The sequence below is a fragment of the Phyllostomus hastatus genome, unplaced genomic scaffold (assembly GCF_019186645.2).
Source record: "Phyllostomus hastatus isolate PE091 unplaced genomic scaffold, TTU_PhHast_1.1 phas_contig_329, whole genome shotgun sequence".
NCBI classification, from domain to species: Eukaryota; Metazoa; Chordata; class Mammalia; order Chiroptera; family Phyllostomidae; genus Phyllostomus; species Phyllostomus hastatus.
This window is the reverse complement of record NW_025333854.1, coordinates 650,571-670,103: the sequence shown is the minus strand read 5'-3', so window position 1 is coordinate 670,103 and position 19,533 is coordinate 650,571. Positions and strand designations below refer to the sequence as shown.

General features: G+C 62.9%; 1 protein-coding gene across 5 annotated transcripts; it reads right to left on the bottom strand.

The window, feature by feature from the left end:
* Positions 1-101: 101 nt before the first annotated feature.
* MIER3 (MIER family member 3) lies at positions 102-19,029 on the bottom strand. 5 transcript variants are annotated; one of them, XM_045839931.1, is made up of 14 exons: positions 18,962-19,029; positions 18,008-18,032; positions 14,932-15,077; positions 12,580-12,714; positions 12,032-12,103; positions 11,080-11,203; positions 9,988-10,073; positions 9,721-9,793; positions 8,804-8,955; positions 6,872-6,953; positions 5,385-5,479; positions 4,017-4,144; positions 3,792-3,934; positions 102-3,688 (listed from the first exon to the last, which is right to left on the bottom strand). In XM_045839931.1, exons 1-14 carry the CDS (start codon positions 18,968-18,970, stop codon positions 3,231-3,233), a joined length of 1,728 nt encoding a protein of 575 aa, XP_045695887.1. In that variant the 5' UTR covers positions 18,971-19,029; the 3' UTR covers positions 102-3,230. The 5 variants fall into 5 exon arrangements, with proteins under 5 accessions (XP_045695887.1, XP_045695889.1, XP_045695886.1 ...); XM_045839933.1 differs by lacking the exon at positions 12,032-12,103; XM_045839930.1 differs by lacking the exon at positions 18,962-19,029 and having other exon boundaries at positions 17,896-18,027.
* Between the last annotated feature and the right edge of the window lie 504 nt (positions 19,030-19,533).

Below are 19,533 nucleotides of genomic sequence, written 5' to 3'. Positions count from 1 at the left end.
ACATCTAAAACCGATTCAGCAGTAAATACCTACCTACGTGCTGCAGCCGACGCGTCATTGGGTCACAATCTGTGGCAAACACTCACACAAACCAAGCAAAGAAAGACCCCCAGGTTTTTATTTCTGGCGCTGTACAGGTATTAAAGTACAACAAATACAAAGTAATGCTCAAAAACATCGGTGTGTATGTACAAATATTAAAACCAACGCGGCAAGAGCAGCTTCCTCTTGAACACCTGACACTGAAGCTTGTTCTGATTGTCGCTGATTAGTCTCACACTCAGGGCGCTCGTTCCCACTGGGACCACTGGAATCACTGTTTTCATCTAAGAATTTTAGTATCTACCACATTTAGCAGTAAAACTAAGTTTCCTCCTTTCCGTGAAAAAAATTAAGAACTTTTTAAAAAACATAGTCATGTCAATATTCTCGTAAATTATCTCGATTCCCACTTGCAGACAATGTGCTTTGAAACTCTGGGCAAACAGTCTCCTTGGTGGTCGGTCAGGTTTCTTCATCAGTTTACATTCAAAGCTGAAAGACTCGCTAGAGACTTTGGTTAAATTGATGGCATCACCGTGCTCCGTCCGAGCGGACGTTCTCGAGTATTTACGCCCCTCAATTTCACAAGTTAAAAGGAAACAACTGCACGATGCTTTGACCTAATTGTGTCCACTTTAGTATTGTTTAGAGAGTATTGTACATCCTTCAAGTAAACCCAGCAGCTGACCATGACAAGAGGAAGCCCGGACGTGGGGGAAGCCCGCTTGGGGAGACAGCGCCGCCCGCAGGGCGGGCGGAGTATTGCTACGGTCCCAGCACCGGCCGCGCCCGCGGCCCCTCCGTGGCTCTGCGCACTGAAGACGCGCCGGCCGACGCTGCAACTGCTCTTCGTGGATTTTTGGTTTGTTCGTGTGAAAATAATGCAGCAAAAACAAAACAAAACAAAAAAAAACCAACAACAAAAAACAACAAAACCCAAAAAGAATTTATCACAGTTTGTTATAAGAATTGTGCTTAACACTTGATAACAAAGGCATCATTATTTCTTCACATGACTACAAACCGGTCGTTTTCGTGCTCTCAAACGCAATTCTTCTAATAAACAGTAACAAATTCTGTGTTAAGACGCTTAAATGGAGAGGCGGAAAAACAGTAAACCCAACTTTCAAAAGGCAACTCAATAAATAGCTACTTTACATGGGTGAAGTCATAGTGGCAGTTCACACACGTCACATCGAGCATGCACGGACATGGCCTCGTACGCGGCAGAAGCAGTCAGAAAATAGTGAGATCTAAAAAGATAGGAAGAATTTACACGTATGTACAAAAACCTTGCAAATTATTGCCTTATTTTAACAAGGAATCAAAGGTAAACGTCGCCGGCCAGCCAGCACTCTCTGAGAGGCCGAACCAGACCGGCATTTAAAGATCTAGGAAAGGAGCTGGAATTTCTCTCTCTCGTATCATGTTCTGGATTTGGTCAAAAACCTTTATTCAAACAGTAACTAAAGTGTCCATTCAACTTGCTGACAATCAAAACTGGAGGTAAGAAACACTGTTTCCATCTTGTACCCAGACCCCAGCGACGCAGACGCCCCGGAGCCGACCCGGCGGCGGCTCCGGGGCACGGGGGCGGCTCCGGGGCGCGGGGGCGCGGGTGCCACTTGGCGCAGAGCAGCCGCCGCAAGCCCGGAGCGGCGGTGAAGGGCCTGGCAGTGGGCGGCGACAGCCGGTGGCCTGCTGAGTGACGGAGGTCCCTCTGGTTTCGACCGGAGGCGGCGAGGCCCGCGTCGCGCACCGCCCACAGCCCCGAGGAGCGGGCGGCGGGCGCGGACGGGTGTGTTACCAGCCGGCCTGACGCCGGGTCACTCCTTCCCGGCGGGGTCCACCGCGCTGACTGCGTTTGACCGTGCGCGTGCCGGGCTGCGTGAACACCGCGAAGCCACCTCCGCTGAGACGCTGCACAGAGAAGCGCGCGCGCCCGCGTCACCCCACGGAGGGCAGCGCTGGGCTCCGAGTCTGGAACAGACACCCGCCCGCCGCCGCCGCCGCCGGAGACCGGCGGGGCAGCCAGGCACGGAAGCTGTCTGGAAAGCAAAACCACCAGTAGAAACTGAAAACTTTAATTAAAGTGGCGAAAATTTAAAAGAAGGAAGATTCTGTTGGAAGTGAAACGGGAAAGCAAAGCTTACTGCATCCCCACACTGCACCACGCGCGGCCCGACTTCCCCCGGGTCGGGAGGACGCGCGTGCGGCGGGCAGGGCGGCCGGGCTCGGGCGGCGGCGCTCTCGCAGGAGAGGGAACGCGAGCTGGAGACGCACCTCCTTCCGAGAGGATCTCGCGTTTTCTCGCGCACTGTTCCAGCAAACGAAGCGCCAGAACTCACTCCGAGGTCCTCCCGGGTCACACGTGAGACCCGGGGCCCCTCCCGGCGGTGACGCTCCGCGCCGCGGTGTCAGGGGCGCCCGTCGGCCTCCGGAGGGGCTCGACTACCGGCGGCCGGCGGCCGGCACGGCTTCCACAGTTCCAGTCTCGACGCCGGTGGACAAAACCCCACTCAGACACCGCGCCTTCCAGCGCCACCTGTGCAGCCGACAAAGTCACGTCCCACTCTCCCGGCGACAGCTCCGCGGAGGCGGCCGGGCCAGGGCTCCAGCCCCGGCCCCGGGCCCGGGCGGCGTCCCGAGGGCCCCGCTGCTCTGTAAACCGAAGCGCTCCAGTTGAGTAACATGAGAGAAGTTTCCGTTTAAAAAGTCCTTGCATGTTTGTGCAGTTTAGAGAAACCTACCCCTGCTTTTGCTGAATTAAGAAAACCAAAAAATGCTACATTTAGCGGGGCTCAGGACCGGTCCCTGTAAACACTGTGACCCCACTGCATCCGCTACGGCAAAGGCGCCGGCACGCCGGCGCGGCTCCACGCGGTCCAGACGCCGGTGCTGGTTCCGGGCCGGCGGCCCGCCCGCAGGTCTCACCGCGCGGGGAGACGGGCCGGGGGAGGCAGGGGCGGAGCTTAGAGCCGCACCACGGAGTTGGGGGGGCCCCCCTCCGACTCCGCCCATCACGGTGCGTCCCGTCCCCATCCGCGGGCCGGAGCGGGGAAATACTCTTGACAAATCAAGACATAGTCCGTACGCAAACTGACATCACTGATGTCATAGAGAAGGCGCTCACGCTTCCAGTGAAAGACTACGCACACCCGGCCTGTCCGCGCGCCGGCCCGCGCCGCTCACTCCGAGTGCAGGGCGGCGTGCGGGTGCAGGGCGTGCGCGCTGATGAAGCCGTTGGTCTCGCCGGCGGCCAGGCTGCCGAAGTCGGCCACGGACACGGCCATCTTGGCGCTGGCGATGTGGTGCGTGTGGTTTTCGAAGTCCACGCCCAGGTTGCTGACAGCCACCTCGTTGAGGAAGGGCTCGGGGACGGCGATGCCCACCTTCAACCGCTTGGCAGGCCGCTCCGACTCCTCGCCGCACAGGTTCAAGGGGTTGAGCTCCGGCGGGTAAAAGCCCGTCTCGAACAGGTTGAAGCAGTCGCCCTCGCCGCTGCTGGGCAGGGCGAGCAGCTCCTCGGTGCCCACCGGCACGTGGTTCGCCTGCGCGCGGGGCGCGCTGCCCAGCGCCGGGAAGCCGTCGTCCAGGCAGTTCCCGTCGGCGGGGCCGCAGCCGGGCGCCGCGCCGCCCGCCAGAGCTGGAGGGGGCGGAAAGAGCTCTGAGCCCGCGGCCTGCGCTGCGGCGGGAGGGGCGGGGGGCGGGCCTCGCCCGGGCCACCGCGCGCCCTGCGCCCGCCTTACCTGTCAGGTCCCCCGCGGTGAAGGAGCTGAGGAGGTTCAGCGGCGCCTCGGGCACCGGCTCCGCGCGGCTGGAGGTCAAGGCCGGCGAGTTGACCGCCCCGCCCAGAGCTTCGGTCTCGTCCACCAGGCGGTCCATGTAGTCCCTGGAGACACACCCGTGACTCTGGGGCCGCGCGCGCGCCCGGCGCCGGCGCGGAGCCCCAGGGCCCAGCCCGCAGCACTTACGTGACGCCCGGGTGGTGGTTGTACCGCTTCTTCCCGAACCTGGTCTGCTGCGCGAAGTAGTCGTAGCGCTCGGACTTCTTCCACATGTAGTAGAAGGCCACGCACTCGGCCACCGTCCGCGTTTTCACCTGACGGGACGAGTGGGCTTTTACAAACAGACCCTGTACGTGTTTAATGGTTGACTTTCTTTTTTCTTTACAATGCTGTAACTTAAATCTGTGGGCCATTTTCAGAATTTTGAAATTCTGAACATTTTATGAAGTTACCCTCAAAAGCCCCATGTTTATTTATTTGAGCCATAATGTATCTGTTCACAAAATCAGCGTGCATCTAGACATTACCTCACACCTTGATGGAGAACCCTACAACACTGGCCTCTCCCGGGGGCCCTGACCGTGGCAGAGCCCTTCCTGACCCCGAGGGCTCTGTCCCAGACGGGCTCCACGGAGCCCACCAACCCCTAAAGCCGGACGCAGGCACGCCTTCCGGGGAGGAGGGGCTGCCGGGATCCCCTGGGGAAGGGGCCAGCACCCCCCTGCCCCGGGAAAGCAGGATGACTCCCGACCTGGAAGCTGGCTTCCCCGCCAGCCGGCGCCCGGCGCCCACAGAGCGAGGAGAGGACGACCGCGACAGCACGGGGGCCTCGGCGTCCCGGCTGCACTGAGTCCACCCCCACTCCACCCCGGGGAGCCCGGGCGCCCAGACCCATGTCCTCCACTGCTCCGCGGGCCCCGGTCGGCGGCTCAGTGGCTCCGCCCCGGCCGGTGGTGAGCGTGACCGGACAGAAGGGAACGGCACGGGCACGAGCCCCGTGAACCAACAGACGAAGCGCAGCTCCCGGGCAGCCTCGCTGACCCCCAGTCTCCGCAGAGAACACAGGCTCCTGGGGGGCGAGACCCTCCCCGTCTCACCCACCAGTGCGTTTCTGAGAGCGCGACACCGACACGCGGTCAGCGACAGGACCCCGTTATTTGTGAGATGGGCAGGCTTCGTAAGTCATTGCAAATCTGGTCTTTGGGGGCAACCCAGACTCCTTCAAAATCTCTTATCTATTACTCACCAAGTTACACAGGTCATATCTCATCTTTGAGAAACCATTAAGTTTTCACACAAAAAGCGTGAAACTATTTGACATCACGCTGGAAAGTCCAGCAAGGAAAACGTTTCTGAGGCCGCACGGCCCCACACAGGTCAGGACAACGTGGAAGCCAAGGGAACAGGCGGAACAGACAGGCTCCCCAGCGCTGGCGGCCACGCTCACGGGTCGGGAGCCGCCGCCCGCGTCTCGACCCGGGGGCCCTGGGAAGTAGCTCCTGGTGTTCGCAGTGACCACTCAGCGGTCCCTCGGTACAGACCTGCCTGGCTTACCTTGTTCTTCTGTATCAGGTAAAAGTCCTTCCCAAAAAGCATGAGCGCGTGCTCGAAGCTGCGGCATTCTTCTTCCGTCCACGCGGTCATCCCGTCTGCGGAGATTCCAAAACAAAATTCACCGGCCTCAGGACGCTTCCACACACGCTGGTGGTCTACGCTCAAAGAGTGTCTGCCATGGAAAAGGCCACGAACTAACTCTCTCTCTTTCACACTCACACACACACACACAGACACACACACTCACACACACGTTCCCTGTGCTGGAGGCTTCTGTGAGAACTGCCAAGAGGACGAATACTAGAAATCTTATCAAAGAGCCGACAACACCAAAATACAGACACTGGGATTTTTTTCCTGCCTGGTGGGATAAGAATGTAATGTTTTTCTATAATTTATGCTCATTGCTGTTCTGTTTTTTTAATACTATTAGCACATATATGTGTATTTTTTAAATTAACAAGTTTTTTACTCAAAAAGACATGTTACTTTGGCTTTACATCGAAACCGCGAGTCTGGAAATGGAGACCGCAACCGCTGGTGCCTGCCATCTGAAGCCGGCGCCCGGAGTGCTGCGCTCTGGGACGTGGAGGGAACGGGAAGGGCCTGTGCCCTCGGCAGCCCAGGCGCCGGAGCCCCAGCCCCTTCTCCCAGGCGGTGGGGGGGGGGGGGGCGCGGACAGGGTGCGCTTAGGGACGCGGGGGCGGCCCCCAAGGCCGTGCATGGGAGCCCACGAGATAGGGGAAGAGCAGTCTGAAATAGGGAGGAAGCTGGTAGCTCAGTTTTTGACACTCACGAGAGCTTAAAACAATGTTTTCTCAAAGCAGCAACTTTTACAAGGAAACATTTCAACAGACTATCTCAAGCTACGGCTTCAGTGTCCTGCTCTCGGCCTGTGTTTCTCCAGGCTGCGTCGGCAGTGCTCCTGGGCATTATCTCCCCCACCACACCACGCTCAGTGAGCGCCCGGGGCCGTGCACCTGTCTCCGCGACGACGGAAACACTGCAGTTAAAGGGGACCTTTCTCCTCGACACACACAAAACAAAACCCAAGCATCGGGAAAACGCCGTTACAGAATTACTAAAAATACACTTCTTGCAATAAGTTCAACAGCACATACTAACTACGGGTTGCTTTTTTAAATCTTTATTGTCCTTCCATTTCCTGTCCATCCCCCTCCCAGAAAAAGAACAACTTTCCCCCCAATGATACCGTAAAGTTGTTCAATTACTTTGGGCACACTGTCCTCCCTGGGCTCCTCCCTGCTCTGCGCCTGGTTCCTCCAGAAGGCGGAGGCGGCACGGCCGACTCTGCTGGACCGACCTCTGGGCCGCCCACCGACAGAGGGCAAGGTGGGGAGAGGCGGCCGGGCACCCGCAGAAGGGCCGAGACCGTGCGGCCAGCCGTGCTGCAGGGCCCACCGCCCTCGCTGCCCTTGCTCAGTCTGACCCGGAGCAGGCCCCCTCCCGGTCCAGGCGCTCCTCACCTTGAGACGCCTTTCCGTTGCAGCAGTACCTCTCGATGGCCTCCTTGACGTTGTGGTTACACTTGAGAAGTTCATACAACGCCTGAGAGAGAGGAAGAAACCAGCCGATAAAACCAACCACCGGTGCTTACTCAACGGCATTAAAACCCCCCCAGCCCACCAGCCCGGCGTATCTGAGTGTCTCAGCGACTACTGGCTGAAATGCCCTTGACCTCAGGACCCCCCGGACCCCGGGGGAACACGAGTGCCGGGACGTGCGGTCTGCACGACGCCCTGAGGACGGGCTCCGGGGCCCAGCCAGCGCCCACTGCTCGGACGGAGCCCAGAGTCGTTCCTGACGTCTTAGCGCGGGGTCCTCGGACCCAGGGGGACGCCCGCTCCCGGCTGCCTCTCCGAGCCGGGAGGACTCGGAACTGCAGTGCTCTCTCCAGAACCCCCCCGCCCGGGCCCGCCTCTCGGGGTTTAGTGACCGAGGGCGGCGGCAGCTGGGCTGCAAGTGCGGGTGCCGCAGTGACCGGTTGGCCGTGGCCTCGGTCCCCTCCACCCCCAGGAAGGGTCTGTTTTTTTTACTTCAGGTTTCTTCCTACGGAGTCGGTTTGAAGTCACGAGTGTACTGAATGGAAGTGGACGGAAATCAGCGGAAAGCTAGGTAACGACCCACCTCCCCGACTAAGTTTCGAGACAGGCGAGGAGGGCTCGGTACTGGCAAACCTTGGCTAATTTAATACATTAACTTAGCCTGCCGACGTATTAGTGTCAGTGAGCTGACGATCGATGCATGAACAGTCCCTCGCTCAAGAACCACCTCGACAGCCGCTAACACAGCATCTGCAAAGCCGGCCCCCACTCCCGGGGTTGAGAGAGCAGAACCACGGTGGCCGCGGGCCGGCAGTTCCCGCCCGACGGCCCCAGCAGCTGCGCGGGCCCGGGGCTGGCGCCCTGCCGCAGGGAGGCAGCACCCTCGGGAGACGCGAGGCCTGGCAGGGACTGCGGGGCTGGGACCCGGGGAGAAGCACCAGGAAGTCGCTGCGTCGGCGTCTCCGCAGCTCGAGAAACCGCGTGGACACCGCCGACACCCCCTGGGCCCGCGACACCCGGACCCGGCGTGACAGAGGCCCCGTCCGGGACGGGCGCGGGCACACGCACACGCTGCAGGGGCGTGAGGGCGCTGCGTCGGCCAGGCGTGCGCCGCGTCCCGCCGGGAACCCTGAGGCGGACAGCCGGGAGCCGGAGACCGCGGCCCCGACGGGCAAGGGCTCGCACGGGGGGCGCCGGCCCTTCCAGAGCTGCCGCGCGGCGGTCGGAGGCAGCAGCCCCGAGCCGCGGGACCCTGCCGGCGGCCGGTGACGCCCCCTGCGGGTCGGCAGCGTGACCCCTCCGCGTGAGCAGGCCGGAGCCACACCGTCCCGTCAGCCGGACCCACCCGGGCCGGCGACACCCGGGGCCGGAGGGGCACGGAGACATCCACTGGGGGCGGAACGGGGGCTACTGTACCCGGAAAGCCCCGCAGGCGACAAGCCGCTCCCCCCCGCCCCCCCCACGCCTGGGAGAGGGGAGTGCGAGAGCCACCCGGAAGGGCCTGCACCACGACCCGGAAGTCCCCGGGAGAGCGCCGGAAGGAGCGGCGTCGCGGCCCCGCAGCGGCGCGCACGGTCACCAAGGACGAGGCGTTCAAGAACTCCCGGTGGCAAACGAGGAGGAGGACAGGACCCGGTGACGAGAGGGCACAGGGCAGGAGCCGGCCGGAGCAGGGCGTGCGCGGAGAACGGGAGACCGGAGGGAGAGACGTGGCAGAGAGTCTCGCGGCTGTTCTTCAGGCCGGCGTTTTCCAGGTCGTGGCAACGCACCAGAGACAGAAGCACCCAGACCGAAGGGAAACGGCGGAGAAGACGCGACCCCTGCGGCCGCGCGCGCGCGTGGGGGCGGGCCCACCTGCTCGTTGTCCCGCGTGAGCGCGCCCGCCGCGCCCCGGGCGGCCGCCTTCTCGCCGCCGGTCCTCAGCGCGGCCTCCGCCAGGTACTCCGTCACTCTGCTCTCCAGCACCGCGCCGGGCCGCCACAGCAGCTGGTCCTCCTGGTCGGGCCCTGGGGACACGGCGCGGTGAGCCCTGGGGCCGCCCGACTCTCGGGCACGGCGCGCCTCTCCTCGGCAGAGCTCGGAACAGTTTCTCGACTTTATCAAGAGCCAGGCATTCCGGCGGCTGAAGCGGGGGGCTCCTCTGGCGGCTGGGCTCACCCCCCATCACAGGGCGCCTGCCCTCCAGGCCCAGCGGCCTCCGCTGTGCTGCCGCCACGGCCTCCACCGAGCCCCTCGTTAGGGAAGAGGCCAAACCTGCTTGGCCGCCCCCGCCGGCCCAGGCTCACCCTGGGAGGGAGAACTGTGTCCCTGGTTCCCGCCCCCGCCCCGTTTTCAGAACCAGCCAGAGCGGGGGTCTGCCGGCCGCGCGAGGAGAGACCAACCACACGTCGGTGGGGCGTGAGCGAGCGAGAGCCGAGCCCTCACGCCCCACCTCCCGCTCTTCGGGGGCCGGCCGGGCAGGGGTTTCCCGCGGCCTCCCTGTCGCTCAGGAGTTTTCTCCCCAAGAGGACCGGTCCCAGCATTCCCGTTCCCCGTTCCCTCCGGGGGCACGGCTCCACCCCTCCTGCCGGAGCGGGACGCAGGCCGAGGGGCAGGCAGTGCGGGCTCCACGTCCCTCCCGAGGAAGAGGCCGTGCTCCTGAGCCGCCCCACGCCCCGCCGCGCCCCCCGGAGCCCCGGGCCCTCCCACCCACCGTCAAGGCACGGAGGTAGCGGTCTTAGGAGGCAGCCCTGCCCACCGAGATGTCTCCATGGAGACCAACGCCCCCTTACCTCTCTCCTGCCCGGCGTAGGCTCCGAGGTAAGGGGGGATCTCCGCCTGGTACTGCAGGCCGATCATGATCTCCTGCAGGGGGACGCAGCGCGGGGACAACTCACCACTCTGAGGACAGGCACCAGAGAGGTTCCCGCTCCCAGGTCAGCCACCGCAGGTCAAAAGAGGTGGCACCGTGTGGCGGCCGAGTTTCTCAAATCGTTTACAAAGCCACCTCGATGCTTCCGTCCGAACGGTCACCGCGGGTCGGCGGCCGCCCCACTTACCTTCCTCAGGTCTTCAGGCGAGTCCCCGCCGTCCGCCTCGACGCCCTCCACCTCGGGCTCCTTGTCCCCGTCGCAGGCCGTGTTCGCTGGGGGGAGGAGGTTCAATCTCAGGTGCCTCATCTTTGAGGCACGCGGAGGAGCCCCTGGCACCGGGCGTCTACTGAAATGGGCCGACCCAACGAGATCGGGGCGGACATGCTGACCCTCTCGCACTGTCCCCTCGTCTCTGACCCCGAGCGAGGCAGGGGAGCCACGGAGAGAGAGTGTGCAGGCGTGCCCCGCCTCCGGCGTCTCTGCGCCACACGAGGAAGAGCTGTCTCGGGCCCCACGCTAAACACACGCTGTGACAGGGAACCACCAAGAACCTCGGGCTCGGAGTGAGTGGATTCACGTTCTGGGCTGGGCCGCAGGCTGGACACCCCCAGAGGGCGTCCTCACGATCACTCGGTTGCGTCCCTGAGTTTGGGGAGTCGCCTGGCAGGGGAGCTCGGGCACCGAGGCCCGGTTCTGCTCGTCAGCCTGGGCCGCACGCTAAGCCTCTGTGCACACGTGTGTGTATTTGCACTAGTGAGCTGAACAGCTGTACCACAAAAACGCCTGCGAAATAAGTGGCACATGAGAAATTATTTCCGTGCAGAGACCTTCTAAGTATTACTGATACGCACTAAGGGACGACACCAAGAACAAAAAGGAAAAAACGATTAAATAAATCACTAAAAATAAAAAATATATTTTGAGCAACGGATGGTTTTCAAAACAGGAGAGGAGGGGCCTTCCACCATCGGTCCGGAAAAGTCTACGCGGCCCCACGGCTGGAACAGGACCGGCCCTCGCAGGGGCAGGCGGTCCTGGAGGCCAGCAACCACGCAGAGCGAGACCAGCAGCCACGCAGAGCCGCCTGGGCTGCCGGTCCCCGGACACGGCTCCAGCTGCCCTCGATCCCAGCGAAAAAGCTTGAGTTCTTACTCAGGTCACAACGGCATTTCGTCCCAGCTACGTAAAAACCCGAGACTACCCCGACCGCCTACTGAACGCGGGACGAGGCGGTGGAGCCAGAACAGCGACACGGCCGGGGCCGGCGCCGCGCCTTACATCGCAGAGGCCGAGGGAAGAAGTCGGACGTCTCGTGGGAGGTCACGGACGGGGTCAGGTCGTCGGCGGAGGACTGCGTCTCCTCGTCGTCGTCCCCGGACAGGAGGTCCTTGGCTATCTCCTCCTGTGGGGGCAGGCAGGGGGCGTGGGGGTCAGACACCAGCACCTCCTCGGGTTCCCCAGACGTCTTTGCGCGACATTGTCCACAGACGCGCTCGTGGCGGTGCGACTAGGAACTAGCTGAAGCTGCTTTAGTTCTGAGAAAATCTGAGATTCTACAACTTACGTCATGTAACTATTTACAAACACTCAAAACTTAGCTGCATCTGATAACTACACTATTACAGGTTTACAGCAATTTGCCTCATTTGTGGGTCTGCAGAGAGCTGATCTGAGGCTGTGGGCTGACCTTCAGTGACTTCTGAGCAAAAGCAACCCCACCAAGTGGGTAACAGTTAAACTCACTTCCCACCAGAATATCGCCAGCCCCAGCTTCTGAGGGTTCCCTGCCCACGGTCAGCCCACTGGGGACCTGAACCATCTGGGAGAGCGCCCCCCGTCGCTGGCGTGGCCCCGACACCCAGGCTCCCCCTGCGTGTCACCTGCGAGGCACTGCGGTGTCAGGGGCCGGAACCACCCGGGGGTGGGGGGGGACCTCTGCACGCGGGCACACATGCTCGCCATCCCATGGCCGGGGCCTGATCCCCTCGGACACAGGGGTTCCCGGGGGTCCTGGGGCCGACCCGCCCACCTCCACAGACGCTGGGGGACGCCTGGCAAGCCCCCCTCCGGCCGCGAGGAAAGCCCACCAGTGAGCACCCTGACCAGCGGCGACGCCACCTCAGTGGAGACAGGCCTGCACTCGGGGCCGTGCGGGCGGCGGCCGCCCGGAGCTGGGCCCTGGGCGGCACATTCACATGACATTCGACAGAGAAGCGGGAAGGAAACTCACAGGAAGAGGTTCCAAGATGTGGATTCCTCTCCCTGCCCGAGAGTGGAAAGGCGAGGGAGGCTCCCCGGGGATCTGTTAGCAGAGACAGCGCGGTGTGAATGCTCCTCCGCAGCGACCGGGCCTTCCCCACGCGCGGCCTGTCGGCGGCCCCTGCAGGGCCCCGGGCCCGGAACCCGACTCCAACGCCCCCGCCGGAGCCGGCTCCGTGCAAGGCTCCTGGGGGTCCGCTGACCCGTGCCTCCGGGCGTTCACGGGGTCAAAGGGGTTACAGCAAAGTCTATGTTCGGGGAAACCACGTCTGCGCAGGGAGGATGGGGCATCGTGGGAGAATCCGCAAACATGCAAAACGTCAGGAAGCCGCCACGGTGGGTAACGCGGTGCGACGAGAGCCGGACGACACTTAAACCAGCCACCGGAGCGGGAAGAGCGATGGACCGGGAGGAAGTTAACGTCTCAGAGCTGCCACGCCCTCTCGCGGAAGGAAAACGCCACCCGGACCAGCCAGTGGCCGTGGCCCCGAAACCCCTCCTTCCCACGCCCATGCTCACCTTGTCCAGGGTCATGTCCGGCAGCTCGTCCGCAAGGCCACTCGGGGAGCTGTCCGCGCTGGAGTCCGCGGTGGCGGGCAGCGCCGGCTCGCAGCCATAGAAGGCCAGCAGGTCCTCCAGCGGCATGCTTCCCTCCTGCGGGGCCGGGCACACGTGAGCACACGGCGCGGAGCATGGGGGCGTCACGGCAGGGCCGTGCTCCAGAGCCCTTTCCGTGCCCCCGCCGGACGCCAGGCTCGAGCCCCTGGAGCCGCCGTTCACACGAGCGCGGCCGCCCCACAGCCGGCCTCTGGGCCCCATCTCCCGGGGCTGCCTCTGCCAGGTTCACCTCGAAGGCGCTTCCCCGCACTCAGTGACCTCCTGTGACCTGCAGCTCGCCTCCTCGCGACGCACAGCTCGCTGCTCGGCGTGTCTACCCCGCACGGTGACCAGGAGCCCCCTGGTCAGACGGACCCCTGCCCAGCACTCACGGACACCAACGCCACTGACTGTCGGCGTTCGAGAGACGGTGCCCCTCCTGCCATCGCCGTCCTACGCCGCCTGCTGGAGGCCGAGTCACCGACACCGCCCCGCCCGCAAGGAGCCGGAGGCTTTAACCACCAGCGCTCACCAGACGGAGCGCAAGTCGCCGAGTGCGGACTCAGTGTCCCCTGTGAAGGTGAGCGAGGAGCTCGGCTCCTAGTGACTGCCCCAAGTCTTCCCCATTTCCTCTAACACCCACCAAACACACAGACCGAAGCAGCTCTCCTCCCCCCTGGGAGAAGCACAGCGGAACCTGCCAGACCACGCGCCCCCCAGCGGTCGCTCACACTCGGCAAGAAGGGTCCAGGCCCGGCCGGCCTGTGACAAACAGCTGCCCGTGTGGCCCCCGTGCTGCTGTCTCTCCCCCTCCCACCTCACGCTGTGACGAGGCTGCCACCTCCCGCCCTCAGCAACAAACCCGGGGAGGCAGGTGGGCTCCCGGGCACACCTGGGCCCTGTGCCCGCACCCTGGCGGTGTCCCGGCCCTGTGCACCACAAGGAGCAGCACCCCCTCTAAGGAGACATCCACAGACCCCCCCCGCCCCGGCTACGTAGGCCCCCTGCCCCCCACCCCCCAGAGCTCGCACTGCGGACAGCTCTCACGCTTCCCAGCGCACCACACCACAATCTGCGTGCCCACCTGCCCCCACACACAGCGCAAGCTCCTGGGTCTCAGGGGCACGGTCACACTGCCCCCCGACCCCCGGCTCGGGGATGCTGCCAGCTGCGCTCTGGGCTCCAGGAGCTCCAGGGGCAGGGGTCCAGACTCGGGCACCCTTCTCACCCACAGCTGGTATTTTGCCGTCACCCCTGAAACAAGCACGACTTTTCCTCCTGAGTGTTTCCTATCAATCTTATCTCTGTTCTGTCACATACGTTTGGCTCTCACAGGAGATGTATGTATTTCTTAAATGACTGAATCTAACTGCACTTGCACTGGACTCATCTGCCAGAGAGCGACTCTGTCTGGAAAATGCCAGTCCCAGCAGAGCAAGCCCAGCCCAGGAGCCTCCGCCCCCCGTCCCGTGTGCGGCGGCGGGACCCCCAGCCCACCGGCCGGGCGGGTCCGGCAGAGGAGAGCACCGCTGTGAGAATGTGCTGCGTCGTGTTTGAGGGAAGGGGCGTGAGGACTCGGAAGATGCCGATGACCACCCCGTGGTGTTCCTGAGAGTGTCTGTGGTTCCGGGCTGCCCACGAACGTGCGGACTCGGTCAGTGTGGGCAGGGAAGCACAGCCCCCGTGCAGGCCTCTCCTCGCGGTGCTGGGGCAGACGCGAGTGTCAGCCCAGCTCACCTGAATTTATACTGATTGTGACCGGAAAGTCGAATCATCACACCTGTTCCTGCCAACTTTTAAGAAGATGACAGGGGTCAGGAGTCGGGGGGAATTAGATGTTACTGACTTAGATTTCAAAACAGAGCGAAACCTTGTCTCTTCAGCGCTCTCAGAGGAGCCTTGTCTACCAGACCGCTCGTGAGCTGTGCGAACGCCCCCCTCCCTGCACCCCTGCAGTGAACTCCGGCCCGGCCCGCGGGCGGCAGCCGGGGGCGCTGGGCAGGGGCTCAGGGCCAGGGCGGCCCGGGGCCATGCCCTCACAGCCTGCCCCCACCCGTCGTCAGGTGTGCCTCCTTTGCTGCGCCGGCGCACGCTTATAAGTCAGGGTAACAGAATAAGCCTTAAAGATTAAATAAAAGTGTACTCAGTAGGCTATCTTCCCAAATGACGACAAAATCAGCAACACTCCGTAAAAGGTCAAAACCAGCAGAGTGGAAGGTAACGTACAACAGAATTCCAAAACCCGTCGCTGGAAGTTAAAGCCACACCCTGTACCTTCTCCAGGTCTTCGATCTCCGAGCTGAAGTCCTTGCTGCCATCCATCACCTCCTCCTCCTCCTCCAGGGCCCGGTCCTCATCGTAGCCCTGCGCCAGCGTCTCCGCGGCGGGGTCAAAGTCGTGGTCCTCGGAAGACAGGGACCCTGCGGGACGAGAGGGGCTCAGCGGTGTGGCAAGCCTGCACAGCTCCTCCGCCAGCGCCTACGCACTCGCAGACATGTCTGCCCTGCACATTGGGGGCTGCAGGGCACGACCACCCGGTCTGCCAAGACCTCGACCCCAGCAGCAGCAGCAGCAGCCGCCGCCGCCGCCGCCGGGGGAAATTCAATGACACTTTCCTCAGGACTCCAGTCCATAAGAATGAGACTGACAACAGCAGCAAGGTGAGTTCTAGGCGCAGCGGTCCTAACTAAACGTTCTCAGAGAGAAGTCAAACTTGCTTGTGAAGTTAGTTAAATACGTTTATACGAAACCAATGGATCAAAGATCCCGGGAGAATCTGTTATGCACTAAGGCTAAACACTTTGGGAGAAGAGAGTATGTTACCCAAATTCCAAACCCCAACTAAAGGCGCACAAAATACAGCAGAAACCTGGTTTCTGAACCAGCGTGAGTCTCCGTGAGGCCGCTGCCCGGCGACCTGGGCCTTGGCAGCCTTGCGGGCTCCCGGCGCGAGCCCGGCGGCGTCACACCGCATGAGCGTGCTCTCCCTGGGTGACTCAGACCGTCCGAAGCTCACACGAAGGGAGAGGGAGCAGAGAACCGTGGGTTTGGGAGGACATGGCCCATCGTGAGCTGCTCGTGCGATTGTAACACATTTCAGTGACAAATACCAAGTTACAAGATACTCTGAAAACAAAGTGGAAAAGTAAGAAAGACCCATAATCCCAAGGGAATAAAATCAAACGATGGAAAGGGGGACTCTCTCCACGTGTTTGCTCCGGAGTCTAAGCCGGTCGGACCAGTGCCTCTCAGGGCCGGGGAGGAAACGAGCGTCGGAACCCCGAGGTGAAGGGCAGACGCACATTCGACATAAAGAGTTTGATCTCTTTGTAGCCAAGCTACGTAATATTCTGAAATTTGAAACACTTAAGGACGGCGTGAGATCATTAATAAAATGCTGATCTAGACCTAAGATTTTTCACGATGGAAAAAAAAAAACCAGACATAATTCAATGTTCTTGACTCTCAGTTTGGATAACTCTGATCATTTGCTCCAAAAAATACATACACAGACTTTCTATGGGACGTTATTCTTTAGGTTTGCACCACCACCTTCCTTTTTCAATGTTGAAAATATTACCTGCTTACTTTAAAACCTGGGGAAGTATAGGATCAGTTTAACTTTAAACAAAAAATATTACAGAGCTGAAAAGCAGAACATCTAGCCTTACACAATTTCTCTGAGGCATTCCTGGACGTGTCCGTCAGCACGGCTCCAGGCAGAGCCCCGCCCTCTCAGCAGAGCCCCGCCCTCTCGGCGGCCCCCATACCACTGGGTGCCCCCAGCAGGCTCCCCGTTAAAGTGGGAGGTGTTCGATGACGGCCAGCGGCGAGGGGCCTCAGGGTCTCCTCTTGGCTCTGTCCCTGGGTCTCTGGAACCTGAGGCAAGCCATTCCAACTCTCCGGGCCTCGGTCCAGCTCTTCCTTTGTAAAACACGCAGGGCTGGTTTACGGGGCCTCGAGAGTCTCTTCTAGCTCTGAAATTCTCTTTAAAATTGACTAATCGATTGAAAACAGAGTATCAATTTGTTTAGACCCCGAAACCACACATCATTTCGCTTGCTGTTCAGACTGCGGCGTCTGAACAGCGGTGGTTCGAGACGGGAAAACCCCATTGTCATCCAGATGTTTGGCACCCTGCATGTAAATGTTCTTTTCCTAAAACCAGTTACAACAAAGAAACGTCTGTCTCCAAAGTACAGAAACATCCTAAAGTGGTTTTTAAACACGAAGACGTGTGCAGCTATTCTTAAATGACCGCACGTTCCTTGTCCACAGTGTCAACTACTTCACAATACCCTAAGTGGGAATTAAGGGAGACCTCAAAAGTGGACCCAACGTGCAGCCACCTGCGGCGGGGGGCTGGGGGGGGGGCCGCTGCGCGATGGGCCTGGACACCCTGGGCCCCTGCAAACCAGGTGCCTCTGCACAGCCGGCCACGTCCTCCAGTGTCAACCAGGGAGCTGCGAGGGGTCAGAGGCAGGTGGCCTGCAGACCCAGAGTGGGAGGCGGCAGCCCCAAGGGGCTGGGAGGGTGAGGGACGTTACCCCCAGGTTCTGGGCAGCACAGGCCAGGGCCTCACTGGGGACGGCTGCAGGGGTCCCCCAGGCTCCGAAGGGTGGCGAGGTGCCAACGTGGGGAGCTCTGGGCGAGTCCCCGGGCCTCCTCACATCCTCGCAGGGCTTTGCGGCCACAAAAGGCTAAGAAGCACAGTGCTGGGCAGTGCTGCCCAGCGGGCTCACCTCAGGCCTGCCACTGCTTCTCACGCCAGACTCCGACATCCGGCGTTTCTTTGGATGGAGGCAGCTTTACCTAACTCTCAAATTCCAACTTCAACACAATCCGCAGACACTTCTCAACTATGGAAAATGTGCAAGACACAATCAGGGAGGGTGGGCGTCGTGCTTAACGACCAACAGCACCCCCGGCGCCCTGACCAACAGAGTCAAAAGTAACACCGACCCCAAATCTCCGAAGGTGTGGGAAGCTGGCGTCACGTTAACCGTCTCCGGCTTGGAAAAAAGAACACGACGTGTTCGAGTTAGAGCAGTTGTCTGTTATCGGTTTTGCAACACGGTATTTTCTCAACAGGCAACAAAAGAGAAAGAGAATAGTACAGAGGCATGAAATCGGAAAAGATGGTTATTATGATTCAATAGTGTTGCCAAAAAGTTCTGTTATCCTGGGCTGATCACAACTTAATTACCAACATGGGCACCGAAACTCTTGAAAACAAACCACGAAAAAAGGCCTGGCGGACAATCTTTTGTGGGAGAACCTTCAGCGGCTGATCTCTGAGCCCCATCATCACGCCGGGGACCCACAGGAGAGGTGAGAAAATAGGACGCACCTGGGCTGGAACTCCCGAAAGAAGCCTAGGAGAGAAGAGAGAGCTTACGGTTAGGCGGGCAGCCGGGGCGGCCCGGACAGCTGCCCAGGAGGCGGCCCGCCCCAGCGCGAAAAAGACCCACCCGCCGCTCCGGCCGCGCTCGCCCCGGGCCCCCCCGGCCCCTCCCGAGCCCCGGGCGCCGACTCCGGAGTAACAGGCGGGTGCTGCCCGCCTGGGCGCTCGGCGAGTTACCAGCAGAGCACGGGTCCGCAGCCCCGCGCCGGCCCGCATCTCAGGTCCCCGAAACCCCCGGCTCCCGGGCCCGTCCTCGTCCCCCCGCACCTGCGCACCCCGCGCCCGCGACCCCCGTCCGGGCCGGGCGCAGATCGGAGCGCAACCAGACAGCCTCCCCAGAGAGGAGCGCGACTGCATCCTCCGTGCAGAGCGCGGAGACGCCGATCCCTCCCGGGGGTCCTGTCCCCCGGCCTCCCCGCCACCCACCCCCCAACCTCGGCTCACCGGCCCCGGGGGACGCGGCCGGCAGCCGGCCGGGGACAGGGCCGCCGAGGGCCCCGGAGTGCATCGCGCAGGGTGTCCGCCGGCCCCGCACCTCGGACCCCGCATCCCGCCCTCCGCTGCCCTGCGCGCCCGCAGCCGGGACCCCGCGGCGGGGAGCCGCTCCTCCCGCCGGCGCTGTCGCCGCCCCGCCGCCGCCGCCCCGCAGTCCGCCCGCAGGCAGCGCCCCGGCTCCGCGTCCGCCCGCGGCCCCGACTCGGCGCCGTCCCCGGCCCGGGGCTCGCCGCCCGCCGCCCGCCGCCTCCGCCCGCCCGCCCGCCGCGGCCTAGCCCCCCGGCAGCCCGCGCCCGCCCGCCGCCGCCGCCGCCGCCGGGGAACGTGGGAGGCCCGGGACAGCCAGGCCGGCCGGGACGCGGGGACGCCGGGCCGCTCGGCCGCCTCCCGCCGGGCCGCGCTCACCTCCGCCATGTTGCTGCCTTCAGGGCGAGCGAGCGAGCGGCGCCGAGCAGGCCCCGGATGGCGCCCCAGCCAATCGCCGCCGCCGCCGCCGCCGCCCGCCCCGCGCCCCCCGCCCGCGCCGCGCCCCCGCCCCGCCCCCCGCCCCGCCCCCCGCGCCCCCCGCCCCGCGCGCCCCCCGCCCCCCGCCCCGGCGCCCCCCGCCCCCCCCGCCCGCGGCAGAAAAGTTCCAGCCCGGCCGGGGGCGCGCGGGGCGCGCACGGACGCTCGCGCGCCCGACGGACACGCGTCCAGAGGGGCACGGCCGGGACCCCCGACGTCGCGGCGGGCGCGGGGCGCGGGCGGGGCGCGTGCAGGGGCCGCGGCGCCGACGTCTTCCAGCCCGGGAGACGGACTCGCGCCGTGGACTGGCGGGAGACCCGGCCCGGGCGCGGGGACCCAGGCTCGGCCCGCGACGACGGAGCGTCCTGGCACCTGGACCTTCCCCGGGCCCGCCCGCCCGACCTCGGCGCGCGGCGGCGCGGGGGCTCCGGAGGACCGCGACATCGACGGGGCAAAGACCGGGCGACGGCCGG